This window comes from Tachypleus tridentatus, chromosome 11 (genome assembly GCF_004210375.1).
Source record: "Tachypleus tridentatus isolate NWPU-2018 chromosome 11, ASM421037v1, whole genome shotgun sequence".
Classification (NCBI taxonomy): domain Eukaryota; kingdom Metazoa; phylum Arthropoda; class Merostomata; order Xiphosura; family Limulidae; genus Tachypleus; species Tachypleus tridentatus.
Window position 1 is genome coordinate 37,184,227 of NC_134835.1, and position 16,722 is coordinate 37,200,948.

General features: G+C 34.9%; 1 protein-coding gene across 1 annotated transcript in view; it reads left to right on the forward strand.

Moving 5' to 3' along the window:
• The window catches only part of LOC143231942 (46 kDa FK506-binding nuclear protein-like), a 38,788-nt gene that overhangs the window by 16,696 nt on the left and 5,370 nt on the right, over positions 1–16,722 (forward strand). The window contains exons 5-8 of the mRNA XM_076466834.1: positions 65–133; positions 10,176–10,514; positions 13,380–13,681; positions 16,043–16,147. Coding sequence (XP_076322949.1) covers positions 65–133; positions 10,176–10,514; positions 13,380–13,681; positions 16,043–16,147 — 815 coding nt within the window. The remainder of the gene's footprint in view (positions 1–64; positions 134–10,175; positions 10,515–13,379; positions 13,682–16,042; positions 16,148–16,722) is intronic.

Genomic DNA, 16,722 nt, shown 5'->3' on the forward strand with positions numbered 1-16,722 from the left:
CAATATTAAGTTTTAAAGCATTAAGAAAAGAGTTTCTTTACTTCATTCATGTTTTTTCATTTAGAATTTCCAACTGTTACTCTTGATGATGATGAAGAAAGTGAAGATGATGATGACTGGACACCAGCCAAAGGTTAAAGATTTTACTGTTCATTGTGTCAAAGAAAAGCCAGGCAATATATATTGTAGTATCATATTAATATGGCATAATAGAACATGTCTATTTGAAATTCTTCCAACTGTGTGAAAAATCTTATTGTTGATTTTCAAGAATAGAGAATTCATTACCATCTCTAATTTTTTGTGATGTGATTATAAGAACTGCAAAGGATATGTGGTACAAAAAAATATTAACCTGTCAGTCTGCTTAAAGTTTTTCATGTGATTTTTGAGGTGCTGGCAATGTAAAGGTAAATGGGACTTCTCAACAGGAATGTTTATTGACTTTGTGTATCTTTTGGACAACAAGGGACCATATGATCCTTTGTAGCTGTACTTGCACAGTCCCCCCCTTTTAAACTCCTGTTAGAAAAATAACTGTTTTAACTTAAACACTGCATATATTTTCCAAATTTTACATATGTCCTCTTGTTTAACTGTACTGCTGAGTTGGTTCTCATGAATACTAAATGTGTAATCAAAATTACATAATAATCAAATGTATTATCTTGCACTTTCTTCAAATATTCGTCCAACATACCCAAAATTTGAATTTTATCAACAAGTAATACTAATTTAGAAAGTATACCCCAACCACTATTGTTAATGTAAATAGGAAGCAGCAAGCTATTTTAGTGATGATTGAAAAATGGAGGAAAAGCTGAATCTGTTTTTTTTTCCTCAAAACTTTTAAGTTTAATGAATGATCAGTATCAAATGTTTTCATGGACATAGGATTTTACAACATGTAGTAATATTTTGTTTCATAGACTGTAACTCACCTTTTCACACACAATTGCTATCTTCCTCTTGAATCTGCCTATGGGACTAGCATGCTACTTACCCTGATGTAACTCTCAGCTAAATTTATCAATTTAATGTGAACTATGTTGGTGTGTGATGACATCATTATGTGACAAAAAACCTCCACCAATAGGAGAGTGACACAAGTTCCATACTCCGGTAACTCCCTCTTTGCACTTGCACTCATGGTAATGCCATTCTCTTCCTTGGCATTACGTGACACGTGTACAAATTCCATCAGACTTCCATTTGATGAGATTTGCATTTGTTAACAAAACTTTAATTTTCTTTAGCTTTTGTTGTACCCCTCAGTGTGGATTCCTGTACGTGGTGAGGGGACCTCCCAGGGAAGGTTCTGTTCTTTCAGTTTACCTCCTCTGGGATCTAAACATCCACCCACGTGTTTGCTGTGCATGGCGACCCATGAAGGGGAGGAGAGGATCCTGGTGGTAGAGGGGTCCAACCCTAACACACCACTTTGGCCTTGAATTCCTGTAGATGGGCAGCCTTTTGAGTGGCCCCCTTCTGTTACTCGGCTGGTCCACCTGGGCTAGAGTCAACCAAGTACCAGTGTTGGTAGTTCTCAAAAGGTGTTTTGGACACAGTGTCTGATGCTGGTGTTTGGGTATAGTGCTCACGAAACCCTGGCGTTGCTGCAGTGTCCTTGCTTGACATTGTAATGCATCCCCTTATAGGACTCCTTGGTGGGTGGGGTCAGTGGGGATCGAAATTTCTTTTTTTCCTATGGATCCTCCAAATAAAAATTTAAATAGTGAAAAATCAGTCAACAGGTAAACGACCACGTCTTGAAGTTTCTGAGCAGCAATCTTCAACATCTGTACCACCTGTTGTGCCTCATTTTCTTATCCTACATTCTCTTTCAGAGAAACCTTTAGGGCCAATGTCCCCCTTTTTTTATTCAGGAGGGATTTGCTGGCTCTCCAAAGTCAGTAAAGAAGCTTCAATCTGGAGACATATTGGTGGAAACATCCACATCTCAACACAATGAACTCCTCTTAAATTCAAAGGGAATAAGGGATATACCTATTGAGTTTACACCTCATGCTACTTTGAATTCATCATGAGGAGTTATTGTTGAGAGGAATTTGAAGAATATTCTCGAGTCAGAAATTCTCACTGGTTTCTCCACTCAAGGAGTTTCTCCAGTGGGGCCTATCTCCACTCACAAAGATGGAGTTACATTGCCAACCAATATCCTTGTACTGACGTTTACATCACCATGTGCACCTGCCACTTTCAAGGTAGGTTATTTTAATTGCAGGGTACAGCCTTACATTCCACACCCTCTCCAATGTTTCCAGTGTCAGAGGTTCGGTCACTCAAAGATCTCATGTCATAGTTCCCTGACATGTGCTCGTTGTGGTGGCAAGGATCACGATGCCAGTGAATGTGAAACAGACCCACATTGTGGCAACTGCATTGGTTCTCACCCTTCCTACTTTTGTTTTTGCCCTAAATGGAGGGAGGAAAAAGAGGTGCAGTGTTTGAAAATGAATCATGACATTACTTACCTTGAGGCTTGGAAATTGCTGTCCACCACTTCATCTCGGACATATGCTGCTGCACTTTGTTCCACAACTACAGTGTAAGTGCAGACAGATCTCTCTGGGAAAGTGCTGTTATTGAAAGGAGGGATCACTCTGTAGAGCATATGCTCTCTGATCACAACCTTTTTCTTTTCAATACTGGTTCTTCCACTTATTTTCATGCACCTAGTCGGTCCTTTACTGCTTTTGATCTCTCGGTTTTCTCCCTTTCATTATTCTCCCATTTTTCATGGAGGGTTGACAGTAATCCATTGTCAGTGATCATTTTCCTATTCTTTTGAGAGATACTGGCTGTGGTCGATGCCACCCTACCTGCGTGCTTCGGTGGAAGCTGGATCAGACAAGACTGGTTCACTTTCACTGCTCTCAGAGAACTTCATCCTGCCATCATCTGTCAGCCATCAATAGATGACTATGTGGCAGCAGTAACTGACTATTATACAAGCAGCTGCTCAGTGTATACCTGAAACCTTGACACGTTTTCCACTATATCCTCGTCCGTGGTGGAATCCTGCCTGCCACATGGCACAGAAGGCTCACAACCAGGCCTAGGATACATTCCGTAGACATCCCACAATTTCAAACTGCATAACTATCCAGCGGGCCCATGCACATGCCAGGGGGGTAAGATGTCAAAGCCAGAAGGAATCTTGGATTAAGTTCACAACTAGCATATCTTCTACCACCAGTTCCAAGGTCATATGGGACAGGGTTTGAAAGGTCAGTGGTCACTACAATTCTGTCCCCCTCTCGATCTCACTCTCTGATGGCCAAGAGGTAGCTGATGTCCAGAGCATTGCCAATGCTCTCAGTGGAAGCTTTTGCTGGATATCTTGTACTTCTGCTTGTTCCTCCATCTTCTTGGCCATCAAGACTCAGGTGGAGCATTCACCTCTTTCCATTCGAACTGACTGTCTTTTTTACTATAATTGTCCCTTTACACTGGTGGAACTGAAAATGGCCCTTCATTGGTCTGGCAGTACATCTGTTGGACCAGGTGATGTACTCTGTGACATGTGCTGTGCCATCTATCTCCTGCTTCTCTTGATATTCTTCTAATTGTTTTTAACCGGATCTAGCAGGAAAATGTTTTTCCTAATGCCTGGCAACAGGCTATTATCTTACCTTTCTCTAGCCTGGGAAAGATCCCAAGATTCCTTCAAACTACTGTCCAATTGCTTTGACGAGCTCTCTTTGTAAGACTTAAGAGAGGATGGTTAATGCTTGTCTTGTTTGGTTCCTCAAACAAACAACCTCCTCTTGCCCACCCAGTGTGAGCTCCAATAACAGCACTCCACTATGGAACACCTAATTCGACTTGAAACGTCAATTAGAGAATCCTTTCTCAAACAACAACATGGAGGTATGGCATTTTGTGATACCTCCATATATATGGTTTACGTGGCCATTTACCCATGTTTATTAAAAAATTTTTAATGGGCAGGAGATTTCAAGTTTGTGTGGATTCGACACTTTCCCGTTCTTTTCTACAGGAACTTGGAGTCCCTCAGGGTTGTGTTTTGAGTGTCACACTTTTCAGTATAAAGATTAATGCCATCACTGAACAACTCCCTCTCACTGTTGTAAATGGGCTCTATGTTGACGGCTTTCACAACTCGTGTCAGTCATTGAACATGAGATATATTGAGCGGCAACAACAAACTGCCCTCAATCGTGTACTGAAGTGGATTACAGTGAACTGCTTTAATTTCTCTCTCTCTCTAAAACAGTTTGCATGCACTTTCGCTGCCAAAGGGGTATTTACCCTGATCCTGAACTTTGTATCAGTGAAGTTTTGCTGCCTATGGTCCCTGAGACCAAGTTCTTGAGGCTTATCTCTGACCGTAAGCTGACCTTTATACCACACTTAAAGCAGTTACGGGTCAAATGCACAAGAGCACTGAACATCCTCCATGTCCTCTACCACCAGTTGGGGAGCGAATTGATGTTCTATGCTAAAGATATATCGTGCTCTTATTTGATCGAAACTTGACTATGGATCACTGGTCTATGGCTCTGCGAGACCCTCGGCCTTAAAGGTGCTAGACCTCATTCATCATCAAGGACTTCGGCTCTGCACTGGGGCTTTCTGCACCTCCCCAGCTTATATGTAGAATCTCATGAACTTTCTTTGTACCTTCTCCATTTGCAACTGTCTTTACTATATTCTTCGAAACTTTGTTCCTTTTCAAAGCATCTCATCTGGGGTTGTGTTTTCCTTCCTCGGTGGGCCATACTTTTTCAGAACAGACGATCTGCCATTGCTCCTTTTGGCCTTCTCGTCCAGGCACAATTGGGTCTGTCCTTGGATAACATTGCAGAATCCACTGATCATGCCATTCCACCATGGCTTATTACAGTCCCAAAATGTGACTTTTCTTTAAGTCATCTGAGAAAAGCAGATACTCCTGATTGGGAGTACAGTCTTTTATTTACTGAACATCTTTCGAACAATCTTTCCATTCCAATTTATACGGATGGTTCCAAATCAGGTGACTCTGTGGCTTCTGCCCTGGTTTGTTGGGGTTTGGTGGTTGTGCACAGAATCCCCTCTACAGCTTCTGTGTCCACTGCTGAACTTTATGCCATTTCTCTTGCCCTGGATCATATTGAAGCTAAGCAGTACTATAACTGCACTATTTATACTGACTTGTTTAGTTCTCTACTGGCCCTGGAATTGCTTCATGTTGGTTCACACCCTGTTCTCGCTGATATTCAAAACCGTCTGGCCCATTTCTCATTAACATCTACTTTTATCCAGTTTTTCTGGATACCAGGTCACATTGGTATTTGCGTGAACGAGCTTACAGACACGGCAGCTAAATCTATCTGCTCTGTCACTATCACCACTGTGCCTATCACATACATGGACTATGGTCCTGTATTCAAGCTGGCAGTCAACTTGGAGTGAGCAACACGAAAACAAGCTTTTCCAAATAAGACCCCATATTGGACTTTGGCCGTCTTATTATTTAGTAAGGATCTGAAGGAGGAAGTTGTTCTAACTAGACTACGCATTGGTCCCAGTTTTTTAACTCAGCGTTTTCTTTTATCTGGAACTGATGCACCAATATGTAGTTTGTGTAACACTCAGATCTCTATAAGCCACATTTTACTTTCTTGCCATCGTTACGACTCTCAACGATGGCTCTATTTTAAACATGTTCTGTCCCAAAGTTTGTCCATAACATTAGACAGTGTTATTGGTGATGATAACACTGTCGACATTAATAAAGTTTTTTAATGGCCATTAATCTTTTTTTATTGTGGTTCCCTTTTAAGAGTCACAATCTCTCTAGTTCGATTTGAAATTAGAAAATGACCATGACATTAAATAACTCGACACCAGGACTGGAAAGGCCAACTTCAGGTGACTGACGCTGCTGTTTGAACTACCTGTTAGTCATCTGGGCGAGTTATTACAATTTTTCTGCATGTCTTTTAACACTATTATTACTTTACCCTTTGATAATCGCTGTAAAGACACAACCGGAACCAAGCCTGGAAAAGCCAACTTCAGGTGAGTGACGGTGGTTCTTGTACTTACCTGTTAGTCTTCATGGCAGGTTATAATACTTACCATTATGCTACAGAAAGTCTTTTACAACTTCTTTTACTCTGGTTTTTCTCTTAACATTGTAGACTAGATATCAACATTGGTTTTATGCTATTTATGTTTTTCAGTGCTCTTTTGTTTTACCTTCATTTCTTTTATGAATTTTACTACATTTACTTTTACCCTTTTACTGGACGTTTGGCACATAAAACACTAAATCAGTCAACCAACCAACCAACTTTTGTTATAAAATATTTAGTTTCTATCATTAATTCTCAAGTTGCAGTGATCTATATTTCATCCTGTATGAGTTACCATGTTAAACACACTGGCTTTATTATCTACTTTGACTTTTGGAGATGCTCCTCTCTATGTTTGGATTACCACATGCTAATTGACCTCCTACCCCCATCCCATCAGCTGATGTTTTTTCTTCTCAGCTGGAAATGGCCCATTATACTATGAATTTCATCTGATTTGCTTTATGTAGTGTCTTATCATTCAAGGTATGACCTTACCCTTCTACTTTATTTTTCTATTTCCTCCTCAAGTGTGTACTTTTCCTTGTCTATCACTTCTTCACTCCATAACTAACCTTAAGGTGTATCTTTTTCTTTCATGTTTGTTATTATAATTTATGCTGTTTGGTTTGTCTAATAGCTCCTTTCCCTCACATCCATGACTTTCTTTTCTGATTTGCAAACATTATCCCTTTCCTTTTTAATTTCCCTATCTCTGGTATCTGTTTGACTTGCTTGGGAATTGTGCCCCTATTTCACTCTTTGGTTCCCCATTTTTGTCTTCACCCTCATTACCTTCTCATATTCCTCTTTTTCTTCCACTTGTCTGAGACTTTTCATAGAGGTCCAGAACGGTTTTCTGTAGAAGTTTGTTTCCTTCTCTTTGCCAGCTTATCCTGTTCCACTTTTTCTGCCACATTACTCCTTACTTTGTTCCCCCCCATAGGGCTCTATGGATCCAATTGTATTTCTCTGGACTGGACATATCTCCTCCTCCTTCTTCACTGTACTTGTATGCCTTGTCAGGTGCTTATTGTAACTTTGCATACTACCTTGGCTGTTCAATTTAAGCTATTGGTTTCTTGCTCTCTATACCATGTTTTTCTCATGTCTTATTTCCACTTCCTTCTGTCATTTGGCTGTCTATGCTATTGATACTTCTCACATCTTTTTTCACTGTACTTATACACTCCTCTAACCAGACTGGTGATTCCTTCTTTGGAATCTGCCACTCTGGAGATTCACTGCCCTTTTTCTCTCTCTATTATATATATATCACCTTAATGATCAGACCCAGCTTGACTTCTGTGTCCTTATTGGGCTGTTTAGTGTTGCTTATCATGGATTTCACCCCCTTTGGAATCTCTTCCATCACCTGTTCATTCCTTGGGGTCACCTTTCTTCAAGAAAGCTCTCTTCTATACTTGCTGGATGGGTCTGTTGACTCCTCTGACTGGCACATATCTCTGGATGTGGATGCTCATAGGTTAATTCATATTTACTTACATTTGATTTTTCACCTTTCTTTCTTTCCATTTTCACTGGCCTGAGGACAAGACCCTCCAGGCAGGTGTGTAGATGATTCTCCATATGTTTATCTTTCCTTAACTTCACCACCTGGCTATTTCACATCCTACAGGATTTTGACTTCCAACAGTTGCCATTCTTCATTCTACCTACTGCCTTTAAAATGGGTACATATATATTTCTTTTAATTTCTCTCCCTTCCTATCAAAAATGATCCTGTCAGGTGGCAGATGTTCCCTCCTGAGATATGTTTATTTTCCACAATCCACATTGCACCAGGATAACAGAAAGTAGTCACTTCATTTGTCCTGGTGTTCTACTAGTGCCCAATATGAGATGGAAGCCTTGAGGTATACTTGAGGTATCCTCATGGGGTACAAATTTACTGGGTTATCTAATTCAGATTACACTAATTTCATGAACTATCATAGAAGAAGCAAGCACCAGAGAAATAACAATCCAGTTCTTTGGCTAATGCTTGATAACTTAAAAAAAACAAAAAAAGCTTTGCAGTCACCCATTGCGCTGTCTCCAGTGAAAGACCTTTCAGGTTAGTGGTTCAATGGGAATTCAGGCACTTTCCGAAGTTTCCCTGTTGCACATTCTTCCTCCTCCTCCTCTTCAAGTAGAGCACAGGAGACCCTTGTCACTTACCAGTTTCTAGTTACTAGAGTGGAAAATCCTCACTGGTTGTGCTTATTACAGTATGATGAGAATTGGAGCTGTGGTGACATTGTCAGTGTAGTTCGGGTCACCTCATACATTTGTAACACGTAATTAACATTTACTCCTTCTGCAACGAAAGTTCAGTCGAATCAGCATGAACACACTATGGTCTGATCGTGCCCAACCATACCTCAAACACACACACTTGCTCATCAGCTGCTTGTATGTGAATACTCATACACAGTCATGTTTACATTCTGCTTGTCCCTGTGATACTTTAGGCTCATTTGGTTCCCTCCCTTACATTCTTGGCCAAGAATATACTCTGATATAGACTAGAAGGGGTCTCCATTGAGTGTTCCCCTTTGGGTGCTTTTTGAAGGAGCTTATCTAGGTAGAGTTTTGCATCAGCCCCCCATTTCAATTTGGGATCTAATGTTTTTGAGTGAAGAGGTGAGTTATTTTCATCTCAACTGTTTAAAACTTGTCTTTTTGGTAATGTATTTGTGTTTTTGGTATCATTGCAATAGAAAGAAACTTTATGCAAAATGTATAAACCAAAACTATGAAAATTATGTTTTACAATTTTTTATTATGATGCTAGATATACAATTAGGATTGTGTGTCAGGTGTTTAAAATTCTGAAGAGTTTAGATGGTTATCTTTTCAAGACACTGCTTGTCCTGTGGTATGATAATGCTTGCATTTTTGGATGCTAGTCACAGGTTCTATACACATGAATAATTTGTGGAATGATGTATTGTAGAAAAATGATGTGTACACTTGTATTTAGTGTTACTGGTTGATTTATAGGTAGATGAAAATTACTTTTAAGGTTGTTTTTTTTAATATACATGCTTGATTAGCTAATTAAGTTTTTTAATAATTACATGCACATAATTTGAAATGTTTAATTTCTTAATACTTTTGAAATTACATTTTACAAAGAATAATAAATATCTGATCAGGTACATTACTTTCTGAAAAAATGTGATTAGATTTTCCTTTTTTTTCCCCGATTAAAATATTATGTAACTTTCTTTAACTTCCATCTTTATCTTTGAGCCACATTAAAGCAAGATAGATATATATTGAGAATTTTTACCTTCTATAATGATATATTTTACTGAAAATTCTAATGTATTTCTTTAAAAACATTCCAAACACTAATGTTAATGTTGCTTAACAAAAATAATAATGTCTTAATGAGGTTTTGATTCTTTGGAGATGCAACTTAGAAATCTGGTTAGTTTTATTTTAATTTTGTAGGATTAGTTAATTTATTGTTTGGCTAACAGTGAAAAATATGATACTAATATTAGGCAAAAAGTTAAAAGATTTATAATGCTTTATGGTAATATCTAATTAATAATGTTTAGCAAAATATACATGTTTCTGTGTACAAAAATGTAATAATCAGATTTAAATCATTATATATTTGAACTATGACTGTAGTTTTTAACCATTTGCATTTTTTTCTTTATTTGACAAAAATTTGTTGAAGTCTCTAGTATTCTGATAGCTTAAGTCATTGTATATATTCATTTATTGGAAACTCTTGCTGGTTTGTTGACTGCTGTGATGAATACTTCTCAAGCTTTTTGAAATTTGTAACTTTTATGTATTTGAGAAATTTAATTCTGGGTTATAAGTTGATAGGTTGAGTAATTGTTTGTTTGTGTGAATGGTAAAATCTTTGTTGTTTTTTTAATCTCTGGTGATCTTGATTCATCTTACTTGATGTAAATGAATTTAAAAAGAGCTTGTATTAATTGATTTAAATGCATTATTACTATTTAAATAATCCAGCACTTAAATGCATGATACAGTGTTTTCCACCTAAATAAGAATGTTATAACATATTTGTACTTTCAGAGGAACACCAGAAAAGAAAGCGTGGAATTAAATTAGAGAAAAAAAATAAAAGGCCAAAGCTGGACCACGATGATTCGTTAGTTAAAAAGGATGTACAGCTAGAAAAGAAGATGAAAAAACAGAATGAGCCAAAAACATTGGTGAAAGAAGACATTGAAATCATTGACACAGTTGCATCTCTTAAACCTAAAAAACTAAGTTTACAAGAAGAATCAAGTGAATCAGATATAGACACAGAAGAAATGAGTGACGATGAAGATGATGATGACAGCAGTGAAATGGAAGAAGAAAGTTTTGAAGATGGAGAAGATGATGAAAGTGACAGTGGAGATGACACAGGTACATAATATTTTCCATAAAAATGCTAAAATAAATGATATATAAAAAAATCATATTAAATATACATTTTGAAAGTACTAAATAAACCAACCTAGTAATTAGTGTGAGAATTTTGCTGTGACATTTTATGAACACATTTGTGAACTGAATGTTTTTTGTATGGATACTGAACATAGTTTTAACTTTTTTTAAAGACAAAATAGTTCATTAATCATACCTAACAGATAAGCACAGTGAAAAAATCCTTTAGTGAGTCACATGACTGGATATCTTGAAAATGAAGTAGATCACTACATTTAGGTCATTACAAGTTAGGTTGCACATCATTTTAAACTTGTATCATTTTTTCTTGTTTGTTTCATGTTATTTGAAAACACTTGCATTTGAATTTTGATGGTTATTTTAAAACTTATATTAGTTTGTAATTCCAAACTATTGTGTGCCAGTTATTTGGCAAAATTCATTCTTTCTTAGTAGTAGTAGTCCATTCTCAAGAATTAATGTTAATTTGATAATTTAAATATTCCAAAACATTTATTTTTATATTTTAAAAGTGATCTGTTTTGTAAGGTGTTTTATTCATCCCAAAGTTAATGAAGTAATTGCTCTCAGGTTCAAAAAAAATAAAGAAAATGCATATCTGCCTTTTATGGATAAGAGGTCTTTATGTTTTCATTGTTGATGTTAGACGTGAGCTTAAATTCAGTCCACTTTGGAATATTTTTTAAAATTAAAAGTATTTTAATTTCTGATTAAAATATTTTTGATGTACATGTTGCAGTTTTGGATAAGCCAATTTGAATATAATTGTCACATATTTTAAATTGATTGTGGGGCTGCATCATATGTTATTGTGGTTTTGAATTTCTTCTCAGCCGAAAAAAGAAATTGTATCAGTTTGGTAATATTGGAGATGTCTTATTCATTGTTCACATACAAGTCCTGACAAGTGTCAGAGATATATATGAGTACTTGGTCAGTTCTAATGGCAAATTACCCTGTATTAATATCTAGGAAAATATTTTAATAAATTTTTTTATTTTCACAAATGAAGAAATGAATGTACATGAAAGAGCTTAACATGACTTTCTTATTTCAAAAAACAAAGTTTGACTTTCTGGATGTTTTATTTAAACATTACATGATCATGTACAATATCTAAATTCCAATCTTAGATCAATACATTTATGAAATTAGGTTATGAAGAATTTTGAAAACTCACTATGGTAAATATTTGAGTTTATTTTAAGACAATAAAGTAGAAAATATCTAAATCTAGATAAAGCAAAGGGAATCCAGTTAATAATTGAATTTTTAGAGAAACATAAATTCATCAATGTATCATACTTAAGTATACAGTAATAAAATTCCCTCATTTGGAGATATTTTATTTTGCATATACATTTTAAAATTTCACTTTTTGTGTAAAAGTTATATCCCTTTGCCTTTGTTTAAAAATCAGGTTAATAGGTACTTTATAAAGCTTCAAATTTAGTATCCAAAAGAGTCAAATAAGTGTTATATAAAGCACACCAATACATGAACTATGTTATAATTTAAGACCTGTGATAAAATTTATGTACAAATGTATTTACATTCATTCGTTTCCTCATACATGTAAGCAAAACTAAATTAATTGATAAAAATGAACTAATACCTTAAGTGCATGTTATAAATATTTTGATGTAGTTAGTTCATTCTTATTAATTTAGTTTTGCTTACATGTTTAAGGAAACAACAAATGAATGTAAATGTATATAATATGAGTACTTTCATGCTAAATTACAGAAAAAAAATTTAATTATAACATGAATTTAATCAGTAATACTGCCCACATACCTTTCAATAATATATTTTTAACTAAGAGTGAATTAATTTCACTATACCAACTAAGTTCTTGTTGGATTTAAATTATTTTCCAATGACACAAAAATTTCTGTTAGTGCAAACATGGATATGTACATCTTTTAAATTTGAATTAGCTTTCTTACCATTGCATGTTTACTACTCAAGTTAGACTTGCTAGATTATGTTGGCTTCTTTACCTTTCTAAGCTAATCATTAAGGATCGATCAGTCATCAATAAAAAATGTGACAGAAATGGAATCTCATTCATTATTGTATTAAAAAGAGAAATAAATTAAATCTTGTTAGTGAAGAGGTGTGAAATATTTGAAGCATGATCAAAACTAAAGTGATTCAAATAAGTTAATAAGGATTGAGTAAACACCAATAACCTTAGAATAGATGATGAAATTTAGCGAAATCATTAACAGCTTAAGCTTAAAAATAAGTCTTAAGAATCAAACATTTATGAAAAGGATTAATCCACTTTAAATAGTACATTTTTTTTTTTTTTTAAACGTAAATGGTGAAAAGTGAAAATTAATAAAGTATGCCATGAGCCACATCATGCTTTGGATGTTAAGAACTTAAAAGATACCTTCAAAATAATTGAGTCCAAAAATATAACTTGCATATTTATTATTTTCTTGCTGTTCGTCTTCATGGCTTAAAATAATGTACATGAATATGTACTTTAGGGGTTTGAAGCTTACATTATCTGTACTTTTTAAATCAATGAAATTTTGTTGGTTAAGTTGATTAAACTAATATATTTAATGCAGGTGTTTCTAGTTGGTGTGTATGATAAGTGATGTTTACATACCTTTTGAAAGATGCATCTTCCAACAGATTTTATCCACATGATCCATCTGTAAGTTAAGAATATCTTTGCATAAAGGAAAGAAAAAAAACAACAACAAAAAACTCCCAGTCCGTGGGTAGGTAGGGCTGTAACAACATTGTAGTAGTTATACCTAAAATTATTGCTATATTCAACTAGCTGTCATTTCTTCCATACAGATGCAAATGATGACACAAGATTAAGTGATAAAAACAAAACCCCCAAAAACAGTTTAAAACAGAAACTTTTAAGCAGTGCCAATAAAAACAACTTAACACCATCAGAGAATATTTTGAAGAATCCTTCACTTTCCAGTGGGAAGAAGAAAATCCAGTTAGGTGAAAGTGATAGTAATAAATTAATGAAATCTAGCCCCAGAAATGAAGATCAAGCACTTTTATCCCAGAAAAGAAAAAAGAAAAATCGAAAAGAATCATTACATAATGGGTCTAATGATGGAACAGAACTGGAGCAGAAAGAGGTAAATGTACACGCTGGAAGAATAAATTTTTTTACTTAATTTTTTGACATAAATTAACTGGTTACAAAATACATAAAAAATAAAAGTACTTTTTGAAATTACCTATTCTTTGTTTACTGTTGTCATTACAAGAAAATACCAGAAGCTATTAAAATTGACTATCTGAATCAGCTCTTGTTTGTTGACAAGTAATGTATTAGTGACCACTGTGAAACAACAGGTAAAGTTGTGTAAAACCCTCTTCAAATATAAGTTTCATTTTATGAACTGTAATTTTACTTCTCTTGCTACTATGTAGCAGAGTGCTGAAAACTTGTGTAATACATGAAGTAGCTTTTTAATGGCCTGTCTTCCTTTATTTTAAGAAGTAGTAAGAAACGTGTTCAAAGAATGTTTCTTGTGAGAAAGTTTTATTTTCTGTCATATGATGTTAGTGATTATTTAGGAACTACTTCAGCAAAAATAATTTCAGATTAATGAAACTTGTTTCTTTACTTGTGAGCTATTTTGTAACCCTTGTCTTGTTCAAATATTTCTCATATAAACTCATAAAATTTAAAATTCACAATTTTGTGAAACATAAGCATGTGTTTGAAAACTTATTTATCAGGTCATCCCATGAATATTGTCCAAAAATCTAATACAGAAAGTGCATCATCATTTCTGTCTCTGTATAAGGCTTTAATGACTAAAATATGTAGTAGGATGTACATAAAAGTTTTCAGACAACTAAAAGAAACTAACCCAACTCCACTTTTTCAGACCATTAATCAAATAAACCCTTATGAAGATGGATGTGTCTGAGAAGCACATTAGCCAAATAATGCTTTAAAACTTTAAACAAGGCAATAGTGCAGCAGAAACTGCATGAAACATTCAAAGTGTTTATGGTGCAGTCTCTCAATGAAAGAAAATGTCTAAGGTGGTTTCAGAAGTTCAGATCAGGTGACTACAGATTAAGTGATGCACCACGTTCAGGTTACCCTGTTGAGTTTAATGATGACTTGCTGCTGGCTGCACTTGATGAAGATTGTGCTATAACAGTTGGAAAAACTAGAACAGAAGCTTAATTCAACCCATTCAACAATTCACCATCATCTGCAACAGCTTGGAAAGGTGTCAAAACTTGTAAAATGGGTCCCCCATGATTTGGCAGAAGCCAACCTTGGAGCAAGAGTGAACATTTGCACTATTCTGCACTCTTGTAAACATAACTCACCTTTTCTGGACAGGTTAGTGACTGGAGATGAAAAGTGGATATATTATAAAAATGTTAAGCACCACAGACAATGGCTCAGTGCAGGTAAACCTGCACAGCCCAAAAACCTCAACCCTGAAAAGTCTTGTTAAGTGTTTGGTGGAATATTGTTGGTGTGATCCACTTTGAGTTGCTGCCACTCAATGTAACGATTACATCAAACTTCTATTGTCAACAGTTAGAACACTTGAAAGAAAAGAGGCCTGCTTTGATCAATCATAAAAGTGTTATGTTACATCAGGATGATGCATGGCTCCATGCAGCAAGGATCACATCTGCAAAGATTGAAGAGCTAGACTGGGAAAAACTGTTACATTCTCCTTATTCCCAGATTTTCTCCCATCTGATTATCATCTATTCCAAAGTTTGCAGAACTATCTTGATGAAAAAAGCTTGAAACACATGAAGATGTCAAAACCTACCCTCTACATTCTTTTCCTCCAAATCCTTAAGAATTTTATAAAGTGGCATTCAAAAGCTTGTGAATCATAGGCAGAAAATAATTAATAATAATGGAACATACATTATTGATTAAATAGCATTAAAAGTGTTTGAAGTTCTCTTTTTCTGAATCTAAAATAAGGCATTACTTAAGGGATGACCTGATAGATACTATGCAAGGTTTAAACAGTAGTAAATTGTCTGTGTGGATATTCAAATTGCAGTTTGTAGTTTTTTGGGTGTTGTATGTTAAGGATTATTAAACAAAAAAATTGCAAGTCTTAGATGGTTTATTTGATAAACAGTGATTAATTTTAGTAGAATTTAAACCAAGTAATTTTATTACTAAGTTGTTTTATTTGTTATTTTTCAAAACTGTATACATTTGAGTAAAAATGGTAAAAATAAAATCCCTCAGACTCAGAAAACCTTCTTTGACTCTTCACTCAGGTAAGATTTTTAATTACTGTATAATTTAGTTATTTTTCTTTATGCTGTCTATACAAAATGCAGTAAATAGCTGTTTTTTTTAAGGTTTTTTTTGTTACTTTTTTGTGTAATTATGTATACACGTGTGTAAGAAAATGATTTTATACAAGATGACATAATTGAATATTTAAACCTTGTAACAAATTAAATGAATCCACATTTTTCCCTCTAAGGAAGGTATAAAAACAACCAAAAGTACAAAGAAGCATCTAGCTAGTGAAGTTGAAATTGAAGACATTAGACAAGGCAGTGGTCCACCTGCTAGGAAAGGCAAACTCGTAAGTATTTTTGAAATTTATCTAACGTCTTAGTAATAGTGACATAATTAGGGAAAGATCAGACTAAGGACTAACTTGACACAATTTCCCTGTAGATTCAGCAAGTATGTGAGATGATATTTTCAATATTGGTGAGAACTAATTTTGGTGGGTTTTATATAATATACAAGTAATTCAGCTGGTAAGTGCATGTACTCATCAGCATATGTTTGGGTTTTAATCATCTCAGATACTATATGCTAGATATGATGGTTTAGACTACTGCCTCAAGCTCATCTTACTATTAAAAAGATTACTAAACTTTTTCTTCACAAAATTTAAGTCATTAGTGTTTTAATTATTTGTGTGTGTCAGTAGAGCCTAGTGGGAAGTTTCTTCAGATATTTAAGTTTATAACAAAAGACTTAGTTTTAAATATATCAAATAAAAAAAGAGGATATTCTGAATATGTTTTGTTATTACTGTCTGCTTCTTTTTGTTAACTTTCAGATCATTATCAGGTCACAGAGCACTGTAATACTTTTAAGTGTCGTAACTCGTATTGTGAACTCTGATGGTGGTTTGTAATGGAGATA